Raw genomic sequence first — 12375 nt, 5'->3', positions numbered from 1 at the left:
CAATGTGTATGTGTATGTATGAGGGAGTGGCTAAGGGGAAAGAAGGAATCTGTTGGTGTTTCTTTTGGTTTGAGGAACACAGATGGAAGGTGGTAGTTGTTCCAAAGAATGGAGGAAGATGGAATGAAAGACATGGGTCAAAATTAGTTTGAAGCTATACAGTAAATGGGTATTGATCAGCAGCTGGTCATGTTGTTACAATCTTGGAAGAAAGTGGAGGAATGATAGCAGTCATTTCTACAAAACATATCCATGAAAATACCTACAGAAGAGGAATAAGGAAGAAGCAGAAGATCTCTAAGAGAATAGCTAGAATGAGTGTGTAAGAGAGAAGCCACTATTAATCAGAATACTCCTTCTGGATAGTATCAAGCACTTTTAGAGAGGTTTTGGTGCACCACCCAAAATATTAGAACAACATTCTGAAGTAGTGCAGTTTAGGATTTATACAACATTAGAAGATATGTAAGTGAGAAGAAAGGAAAAGTTTTCCTTGAGTTTTTCCTTTCTTCGTTTTCCTTGAGTTTTCCTACTCAAAGAAAACTCAACAGTTAAGTGTTGTTTTCCTTGAGTAGAAAACAACACTTAACTTCAAGTTAAGTGTTGTTTTCTACTCAAGGCACACTATTTTTCGAAAATCTGTATGACTGCTAACACTACATAAATCTCAAATCCGCCTAATAATGGAATAAATACTACTCACATATTTAGGTGATGCACCCAAAGCATCTCTAAGATTGTTTGATGTTATTCAGAAGAGGGCAATTTGATTTTCATAGATAAATTCAAATTCTTCTCTCACACACAGACATTCAATTTCCACGTGCCGCTTGTGGGTACTTTCATGGACAATGTTCTATAGAATACAGTACAGCTCCAGACTCACCAAACTAACTCATCTTCCTTACCCTCATTCAGTTCACCCCCAAAAACTTTAATCTTCAGCCATTCAGAAACATCAACAGATTCCTCTTTTCATCATAGCCTCTCCAAACACACTGTTGATGTGCTATATATATTGAAATCATTCCTGTGTATATTAAAATTAAAAAAACTTGTCTCCCTATTTGATTTTTCCAAGTAATTACACTCCAGATATCTAGAACATTCTTCAGTTTTTTTGCCTGTATGATCTTGATTTCTTTTTCTTGTATGCTTTCTTCCATTTCTAAGTTCTTTAGTAGTCCCAAAATATTTCAGAACCTTCATGATATATATTGTATCTTCTGTATTCATTCCAAAATCTTTCCACTTTAACTACTTTTACACACAATTAGTTGACTTCATTTTATTCTCTTTTCTCCAACAACACATAGTGATTTATCAAGAAGAAACTTCTATATGATTTCTTTTGAGGGATTATTGTTTATATATATATATATATACGAGAGTGGTCTGAAAAGTTCTTGCCCTCGACCATAGATGGTAACATTATCGCAAGATTTTTTTTTTCTAAGTTGGTACATCTGTTATAAGCATCCATGTGAAATTGCAAGTCATTCTATCAAGTAGTTTGTTTTATACAGCTGTCTGAAGCAAAAGTGTTGTCTGTATCCCTTGAAATGGATAAAATCGAGTATCATGCGGTTATAAAATTCTTTGTGAAAGAAGGTTTAACAGCAAAAGAAATTCATTCAAAGTTCATAAAGGTTTATGGGCACTCTTCTCCTTTGTTTTCAACAATTAAGAAACGGGCTACAGAGTTTAAATGGAGCCATACCAGCCTTAAAGATGATTCACGTGAAGGATGTCCAAAAAGCATAACACCACCAGAAATCATTGATCAAGTGCATGATATGGTATCGGATGACCAGCGAATCAAAATGTGTGAAATTGCTGAGACTACAGGCATTTCAAAAGAACATGTATTTTGCATGAAGAATTGCAAATGAAAAAGGTTTGTGCAAGATGGGTGCCACGCTTGCTCACAGCAGATCAAAAACGCACTCGCACGAAAATCTCTGAACAGTGCTTGGAGCATTTTAACAAGAATAAAACTGATTTTGTGCATCAATTTATTACTACGGATGAAACTTGGATTCACCATTACACACTAGAATCCAAACAGCAGTCAACACAGTGGACAGAAGCCAATTGCTCAGCACAAAAGAAGACAAAGTTGGTTCCATCAGCAGGAAAGGTCATGGCATCAGTTTTTTGGGATGCTAAAGGCATTTTGTTTATTAATTATCTTGAAAAGGGTAAAACAATAACCGGGGAATATTATTCCGATCTTTTAACCAGCCTAGATGAAAAAATTTATGAGGAAAGACCCAGTTTGCAGAAGAAAAAAAATCATCTTTCATCAGGACAATGCATCTGTCTACAAAGATGTTTTGAGCAATGGGAAAATTAAGGGATCTGCACTATGAATTGTTGGAACATCCACCCTATTCCCCAGATTTGGCTCCATCTGACTTCTATCTCTTCCAAAAACTAAAATTCTTCCTTGCTGGTCAGTGTTTTTTGCTGGTCAGCTGTAGAGGGGGATTTTTGCATATCTTACTGATAATCACTACAGGTATGGGATAATGGCACTGAAATAAATGTATTAGTCTTAAGGGAGATTATATTGACTGCTTGCTCTGAAGCAATCCTGCTAGTTCAGAGTGATTGTGAAAAATCTGGTTCGCAGCAGATGCATATGATGCAGTCTGGCATACATGTGTGAAATATAATAACATTATATAATATATGTGTTCACATATTTTAACTATTTCAATTTTATAGAGAAAAAAAGTTATTGGTATCACTATTAACTGATTATAAATTCAATAAATGTATACCTTTGTACACTGCTACTGCTCTAGACAGTGATAGTATGGAGCAGATCATAGAAAAAACAATGATGATCCAGTTAGTAGAATCCAGATAATGATTCACCTTTTTCCTTACAAATAAGTGAAAAAATATTTTCTGGAAAAAAAAATCAAAGCGGTTACTACTTTTTAACACAAAAGCATTTTAAGAACAGAAAAAAAAAAATTACAACATATAACCAACCTAAATGGCAAAATTTTAACAGACAAGTAAACATATACCACTGAAAAGTAAACTTTAGTTGATGTTTCATAATAAGTAATGCTCAGCACTTTTGGTATCATTATAGAATAATAACTTGGAAATTTCCCAGAAGATGACAAGTTAATACACCATAAGCATAAACAGCAAAAAAAAAGTTAAAACTGGCTGCTGCTACAGTATATTTTCATCATCAAATTCCTGATATGTACTCATGGAGTGAATAGAATATTATGATAGTACATGAAAAGTTAGATCATTACTAACTTCCCATCAACAATTTTCCTCCAAATTAATCTGTTGTCTGTCAAGGATCCAATATTATCAAATCTTATATTTCTGTCTTCTAAGGCAATCTTCTATATCAGTGCAACGAGACCTAGACCTTGGTCTTCCTATGGGTCTTTATCCTGCAATTCTGGCAAAAAAACACTTGTTTTGCTAACCTTTGCTGACTCCATGGAGAGCGCAATAATAATAATAATACCTGAGATTAGCTCTGCTAATGCATTCTTCAATGCTAAAAACATCAAGTTTCTTCCTTACATTTAATATGATACTGCCACTGATGCCATCTGTGTGGCAGCATCATTCTCCCCACCATTGATTTCTCTAATCTTTTCCAGAACTCTCATATCTGTAGCTCCAGTGTTTTATTTCTAACCCAGCTCTCAGATCCAAAAGTTCGAACTGGTATGGACAATGTCTTATATGCTAGTTTAGTGTTTTAACTAATTTCTCTCTCATTCTGCATAAATTTATTCAGTTGAATTCCTATTGTACCAGCTTTGCTAATTCTGTTATCTATTTCCATATTTAGTTTACAATCTTCACTAAAGATTGTGCCCACATAGCTGAAATGTTTTCACTTGTTCTATTGGCTCTTCATTCAAGATGCAGTTGATGTTTTTGAAGTTTCAGCCCGCTTTTATTGTCTTTGTCTTTCTATTGCTGATTTTCATTATAGCAGTTATTCAATTTAGTCAGTGAATCTTGCAGACTTGTAGGATTCACTCCAGTTGCCTTTCCACATTATTTCAAAGTAATTACTCCAGACATCTGAATTATTTTGCATCTCTGATTCCTTTTACAGTACTCTTTCCTCCATTTCTGAGCTTTTTCAATGGCCTCAAGAACATTTTGTCACTTTCCGATATTTATCTTTTATTTTCTTTCCAAAGCCTTTCTGCAACCTTTGTTAAGATAGTTTTAGACTTTGCTCTGCTTTCTTACATTTTTCTCTGTATTCTCAGAGCATATGCTGACTTACTTGCCAGGAACTTTTGACATGCTTTCTTCTTTTTCCATGATTGCCTCTTTAACTTCTTGAGTTTTAACTTCTTTAACTTCATGAAGTTCTGATTTTTCTATCCTTGAAGACAATCTGATTGCATGCCTCTCCAGCTGAATGAATTCACTGTTTTCCTGAAACTTCCACTATTGAATCAAAAAGATTTGGTTCATGTTTTCAATCACTTTCATTTTTCTTAATTCTGTATTTGAGTCTACAGTTTGAAAATCACTGTAGACTCAAAATCACTCGACTTTGACCTGTTTAAAACTTTCTTAAAAACTTTTCTTTTCAATATGATATTCAATTTTATCCTATTCAAAAGTAAATGGTGATCACTTTCAATTTCAAATTTTTTTCATAGTCTCGTGTCCTGAACCGCATGAAGATATTATTATCAACAATAACATAGTCAATGAGGTTTTTTCTAATTTCTTTCATCTTCTCCCCAGTCAATTTGGGCATATTTTTTATGTTGGAATATGCTGTCAGTAACGACTAGTCCATGTCTTAAGCAGAAATCCAGCAGGTACTAACCATTATTCTTAGCTTTGCTCCTTTCTCCAACACATTTCTATATGTCAGGTAATCATTTCCTACTCTGCTATTCATATCTACAACAGAAACCAACTTTTCCTTTTTCTTTGTGTCAGCTATCTTCTCTAATGCCTCGAAAAATCCCTCCTTCTTCCTTAGTAGAACTTTCTGTTGAACCATAAGCAGCACAAATAAGTCTTAATTACATTTCTCCATTCTGATATCTACTTACATTACCTGCCATTCAAGAAAATCATCCTCATATTTAGTGATAAATACTATTGCTGCTCAACTTTCTTTTCTCCGAGTATTATTTTCCAAATATAACATGCTGCAATTAAAAAATATATATAAAAATGGAGGAAAACTCGTGTAAAAAACTTTATTAACATAGAATTTTTGCCTAAATATCATAGGCACTGTCAGTGCAAGATCACAGAAAGGCAATTAAGCAATAACAGACAATTCTAAAAATCCCACCTGAGTAGCCAATGTAAGTTAACTAAAAAAGGTCACTAATTTCCTAACTTATCATAAAAAAAAATAAATAAATAAAAATAAAATTATATATATATATACATAGACAAGATAAAATTATCTTTATCTGACACCACTGAGTTACTACAAGAAGCATTTCCTTCAGATATTGTTAAACTATTTGATTTTGTAATACATTCTGGTTTGTCCTCATTTCTTTGTCTTTTTGTTTGTCTCATTTCTTCTTTAAAAATAAATTACATCAACAAATTAAAGGAACAGCCATGGGCAATCATATTTCTCCTACTATTGCTAACTTCTTAATAGAACACTTTCAACAATGTATTTTTGAAAACATTTCACCTAGACTTACATATTGGAACACTGCAATTTGAAATGGCTCTTCCTCTGAGATGTAGCAGTTTGTTTCTAAATTACATACTTGTCATCCCAGGATCCAATTCACCTTAGAAGAAGTAAATAATCAATTAGCCTTTTTAGATCTTCTAATTCTTTATCAACCAGATAGTAACCTACATTTTTCAATTTTCCAGAAGATTTGTATAGGTCATTATATCCATGCTGAATCTCATCATCATCCTATCAAAAGATTTGAACTATTATGATTTTACATAGAAAGTTTTTTACCTTGGGTTTATTATACGTTAAAGATACCAAGAAATTTTATAGTTGGGTTTAATCCTTTTCCCAAGTAAGCAAAACAAAGTTTTGTGCACACAACTAAGCTACTCGTATATAGAGGCTATTGACTTCATATCACTTGCTTTAGTATCCCATAATGCAAAGCACGTCCCCTTTTGGGCATGTATAATGCAATGCATAATGGGATAGGTCATTACTCAGGCCAGTTTTGACCTTTATTGAGGTCTCATCAGTGGGAGCCAGATCCTGGGAGAGATACCAAGGTTGAAGTAATGCAGAAGTCATATATATCTAATATACAAGTAGACAAAAGGTGCTTGGCCTCATTAATAAAAATTTCTGGATGAGAGAATGATGCAGAAAGTTTTTTACTTTGGGTTTATTATATGTTAAAGATACCAAGAAATTTTATACTTGTATTTTATACTTTATATTCATGTCTGAGCTACTTTAGTAGCTCAGACATGAATATATTTCATGCGCAAAACTTTGTTTTGCTTACTTGGGAAAAGGATTAAAACTAACTATAAAATTTCTTAGTATCTTTAACGTATATTAAGACTTTAATATATTGTGCTCATTCTTTATGTTTTTCAGATGAACTTTTACAGAAAGCATTAAGACATTAATTCCATCTTTTTTTTTTTTTTTTTTTTTTTTGTTTAATGACTTTAAGAATTCTTTCATCAAAAAAGCTTTTAATAGTTATGGTATCTCCACCTCTTCCAATACAGAAGAAATAACTTGCATTCCTATCCCTTATGTGCATGGTATTACTGAACGCATAGCAAAAGTTTTAAAATCCCTGAATATTTTTGTTGCCTTTCATTCTATCAGAAAAATCTCCATCTTTCTCACTTCTCCTAAGGACAAGCTTCCACATCTCAGTTATCCAGGCATCTACTAGGTTCCTTGCTCTTGTGGGTTTTGGATAAACAGGAAGATCCACTTTTATTCATCTAGAAGAACACAAATCTTATATTAAATACCGTAAGCACGAACAGTTTGGACTTGCAAAACATGCAGTCAATACTAAACATAGAGTTTATTGGAACAGGACAAGAGTCTCATTAAAGTTATTTCCTCATAGAACATCTTTATAAAGAAACACATGAAACCTTACTTCACTGTTCTAACTTAAATAGATCCTGTAATCTACATCTATATCCTTTATGGGAGATAAGAAAGATTAGAAGATTTAAAAAGTACTAACTCTATTTTGTCTATGTGTGTGTGTGTGTGTGTATATATATATATATATATATATATAAAATTTTATTTTTATTTATTTATTTTTGTATAATAAGGAAATTATTGGCCTTTTTAGTTATCTTACATGAGCTGCGATATCCATGGTACTTAGGACAAGCTTCCACATCTCAGTTATCTAGGCATCTAGCAGTGGCAAAAATTCTATGTTAATAAAGTTTTTTACAAGTTGTCCTTCATTTTTATAATTTTTTTAATTATGTTAATTTATGTAATTCATTACTGAAACAAATAACATCTCATATTTGTTGCTTAGAATAATCTGATGTGTTTTTGTCTCCTTTATTACATTGGTCTGGTATTTATCCAAGTCTTCTACTAGTTCCATTTCCGTTTATGTTTCTTATGTTGATGGTGCCAATCTTGAATTCTGCTGATGTTTAGTTGAAGTTTGTTCTAGTAACTGACTTTTTGTTGTTTTTCCTGGTTCTCTGACAAAAACAGCAAGGACCTAGTTTAACCAGGCAATGTCCCAGCCTGCATGAAATTTTATCATGATGTACCATCCTTTTGCATTTTGGTTTAAGCCAATAATCATATAGTTTAGTTGGGTAAATCTCAAACTGCCAGACCATTCTTGTTCATTCAGTATCCAGGTAGCTACCTAAAGATGCACCATGCGAAGGTGAGGATGAATATTAGGTCAGAAGCTGCAGTCACATTCCTTATAATATGTGGAGTTTCCTTCCGTTATCCAACTTCAACCCTTAAGTGATTATTCCTACATTATTTTTATTATCAAAATTTCCTGATATGCATTCTCAAGAGGAGAATGATCAAATATTAAGCTTGCATTATTACCAGCTTCTTATCAATAATTTTCTACAAAATTAATCATTATTTGTCATGTGTGACATATTACTTATATTACTTCTTACTAAGTGCAACAATCTCAATCAAGGTCATCCTCTGGATCTTTTTCCTATCATTCTGGCACCATATATCTGTGTCATTTATAATGCAATTCTGCCAGTGAAGACACCTGTTCATTTCTATAATTTTTCTCAGTACTCTAATATCAATGGTCTCTAGACTTTGATTAACTGTTTTATTTCTAATAAAACTTAGATCCATAAGTTAAAACCACTTTATACAGTGTCTTGTATACTGCTAGATGAGTGTTTTGGATAATTTATTTCTTATTCAATATAAATTTATTCAACTTTCCTGCCTACAAGCTCTGCTTATTCTATTATCTTTTTTATTTTTATTTATTTTTAATACTTCATACACAAGGGGTTGAAGGACCTATAAACATATTAGTGCTCTGGGTGGAGTGGAGGTGAGGAATGAGAAGTTTCCACTTTTTTTTTTTTTTTTTTTTTTTTTTAAGAGTTGCAAGTTGTAGTTGACTGGGAATACTTGTTGCTGTTCTGGAGGATGGAATAAAAAAGAAGAGAAGCAAGGGTGGTGTGTTTGCAGTCGCACTATAAAGGGACTTGGCAGCTGCTGTTTTTGTATTAACAGGTGCAACAGAAGGTGGAGGAATGTTTTTTTTTTTTTTTAAATGTTATTCCCCCCCCCCCCCATGAAAGATTATATACAAATCTGTAGTACATTTTGTACCATGGGTGGGCTAAGGATTTTTCTCTTTTATGAATTTTATATATATTTTTTATTTTATTTTTTTACATAGTCTGCAAACCCTGCTCTAGAGACCAAACATGGAACTTTTTCAGGTCATTTCAGGCTTTTAAATATGGAGGTGGGCTCACACCAGGTGATGAAATTCATCTTCCATCTAATGGTGGAATGATGGTTACCAATTCACTGGAACAACAACCATTAAAGTACTTGTAGAACAGACCAGTGCTGAAACATTGCATCTCTAAGAGTGGGATCAACTATAAGCTGACTTGCTCTCCTCTGGACAGCGTTAAGAACTTTTAGTGAAGGTTTAGGTATTGTATTGTAGCAGTATTCTAGGCATGGGTGGATTTGGAATGTGTATAAAGTTAAGAGTTGGTTGAGTGTAAAATAGCATCTGGAAAGTTTTCTGGATGCTGAGGAAGTTATGGATTTGGTTGGTTGATGATTTAATTATGAATGAACAGCAAAGGTTATACTATGACATAACAAAGGTTACAGCAATACATAAATAGTCAAAGACAAAATAGTAAACAATATGCATGTACAAAGAGCAAGCCAATCAATGCAATATATACATATAAATAAAATTACAGTAAAGGTTACAGCAGTACATAAACAGTCAAAGAGTAATTAGTAAACAATATGTATGTACAAAAATTAAGTTAAGCAATAAGTATTTACATATAAACAAAATTACTTATTGCTGAACTTAATTTTTGTACATACATATTATTTACTAATTTCTCTTTGGCTATTTATGTACTGCTGTAACTTTTGCTGTAATTTTATTTACACAGTACCATATAAAGACAGTTTGCAAGATAAAAGCTCAATGGCAGTCATCATGACTGGAAGCATTGACAAACAAATCGTATGATATTAAGCACTGGCATTCTAGTCAATGTAAAAAGAGAAGAGAGAAAGTTTTTCTTGCTAGGCTCTGCATACATCACAGTCATTGTACATGTTCTAATTTACTCAGGGCTGATGACCTCTCGTGTGAAAAATGCAATACATATCTTACAGTTTGTCATATTCTGGTGGATTGCCAGCATTTTACTCCAGAGAGAAAAGAAATTTTCATCTATCTAGCCAAGCCATATACACTCAGGCAAATGTTATCAGACTCAGATAGATTGCATGATGTTTTTAACCTTCTACAAAGAATTGGTTTGTACAAATTAATTAAATAAGAATGCATACAATGACCATGATCTATGCAGAGCCTAGCAAGAAAAAATTCCTCTCTTCTCTTTCTATGTTGACTAGAATGCCAGTGCTTAATTTCATACGATTTGTTTGTCAATGCTTCCTACCATGATGACTGCCATTGATCTTATAAACTGTCTGTAGTCTGTATATGATACTGTAAAACAGTATGTGGAGAAAGTATGAGCTGATCAAATAGATATAGCTTAATTCCCTGTATAATAGGTGTAACACCTCATACAGCACTGGACATGGATTATACATAGGAGAGGAGACAGGCTGTAAAGAGCTCAATGAATCTGTATAAATTACACACTTTTGGTAGCAGTTTTCTTTTACATATACAAGTGCAAGCTGAATGGTATGCAAGTCTGCTGTATAATTACTGCAATCAGGTGGGATCTGCTGTATAATTATTGCAATCAGGTGAGATAGTAATGCAGGAAGCACAGCAGCACAGACAACACAAGTATAGATGGGCAAGAAATCAGAGTGGGCTGCTCTGTGTACATTAAATAATTGCAGGTAGACAGATAATGGAATATGAGATTTCTGTAGTTGACAAAGTGAGGGGTTGCAGGATGGAGTGCAAACCTGCCATGGAGGGATGCTGTTATGTTTGGCATAGGCAATGCTGCCAACATTCATGCCGACAGCTTGCATTTAACATGCATACCAAAGATTTCTTTTGTTATGTGGCAAGTAAAGGGAAGAATGACTATGGGAGGTTAACCTTAATGAGTGATGATGGTCATGAGGTGACAGAAGCAGATAAAATAGTTGAGTTACTAAGTGACCACTTTGCAAAGGCATATCATCCTAGTGAGGTTACTGCTTTAACATATGTGACAGACACTGATGTGGAAATAGAGGTGGATGAATTTGAGGTTCTTAGGATATTACAAAATCTCAATATAAATACAGCTGTTGGATTAGATGAGATATTAGCTCAGGTTTTGCAAGAATGTGCAAGGGAACTGGCAATGCCTCTGACTAGGCTCTTTAATTTTAAGCGTCAGCTCTGAAAGAGTTCCAAGAGACTGAAAAGAGGACAAAATAATTTCTTTGTATAAGGGAGAGTCTAAGACTGCAGTAGCAAATTACAGACCAAACAGTATTTCAGGTGTGGTGGTAAAGAGAACAAATTAGGATGGACATGACACTGGTTAAGTGGACAAGAGTGAGACTGTTGGACAGATATCAAAAAGTGGTATATGGAGGGGCAAAACTGAGACAAAAACAGGTGACTAGTGGTGTGCTGCAAGGTTCAGTGCTAGGACCATTGCTGTTTAATTTGTTCATAAATGATATAGGAAATAATCTGAAAGGAAATATTCAGTTGTTTGCTGATGATGCAAAATTAGGTAGAGTAATATATCAAGGTGATGTGGAAAGCTTGCAAGAAATATTACAAGCTGTGTATCACACTGATGCACTGTAATCCACAAAATAGAAAAAGCTAGAGATTTAGGAATGGTGGCAATGGTAAACAGAGAGTTAAAGTTTAGGGGACATATTGCTAAGGTAGCCCATACGATTACTTGGCATTGAATAACACATTAACATGTAGAGATAAGGAAGTTGTTATTCCTCTTTATAAGGCCCACATGTGGATTACTGTGCTCAAGTCTGGACTTCTTGGGGATGAGGAAGCAGTAGAGAGGATTCAGATATGAATGACCAAGATGGTGAGTGGCCTGTGGAGTATTCCCTATGAGGATAAATTGAGGGTGTGTGGATTGCAGAAATTGGTTGATAGAAGAAAAAGAGGGGGATATGATAAAAACATTTAAGTTGCTTAAAAGGCTTTATAGAACTGATGCAGCAGAAATGTTTCAGCACTTGGATATAGGGCCCAGAAGAATGGGTCATCCTTGGAAGTTTAATAAAGGTGTGGTTAATAGTGGTGTGAGGACTAGATGTTTTCCTTGGAGAGTTGTGAATGGGTTTCCAGAGTCAGTTGTGAGTGTTTTGTCTGTTAATGGATTCAAAAAGAGGTATGATAGGTTGTGTGGATAGGTCTCCCACAATGAGTCTCTGGACTCCATGGAGCCACCTGTATTATAATAATAATACCAAAAGGACATATGGTAGTCTGACATATGTGATATTGAGTTTGCCAATGCAGAGAAAAGACACTAGTCCATGTAGGATGATCTGGAAGAGATATTATCTTTAGGCATAATTAGGTTCTTCTGCCTTGAAAAACCATAGACTTGAGACCCATAATCCAGCTTTGAACGTATAAGCACATGGTAAAGATGAAGCAGTGAAGATTGATCAGCACCTCATTCAGTAGAGGATAGAGCGTGAAAGAA

At 34.0% G+C, this 12375-nt stretch overlaps 1 protein-coding gene across 1 annotated transcript in view; it reads right to left on the bottom strand.

The window, feature by feature from the left end:
- Window positions 1-12375, bottom strand: part of Alg9 (alpha-1,2-mannosyltransferase Alg9) — a 246190-nt gene that overhangs the window by 58393 nt on the left and 175422 nt on the right. Inside the window, exon 12 of the mRNA XM_090410879.1 lies at window positions 2787-2916. Coding sequence (XP_090267005.1) covers window positions 2787-2916 — 130 coding nt within the window. The remainder of the gene's footprint in view (window positions 1-2786; window positions 2917-12375) is intronic.

The sequence above is a fragment of the Typopeltis vanoorti genome, chromosome 21 (assembly GCF_054136105.1).
Source record: "Typopeltis vanoorti isolate ZY-2024b chromosome 21, IOZ_Tvanoo_1.0, whole genome shotgun sequence".
Lineage (NCBI taxonomy): Eukaryota > Metazoa > Arthropoda > Arachnida > Uropygi > Thelyphonidae > Typopeltis > Typopeltis vanoorti.
This window is presented reverse-complemented; position numbering and strand designations above follow the sequence as displayed.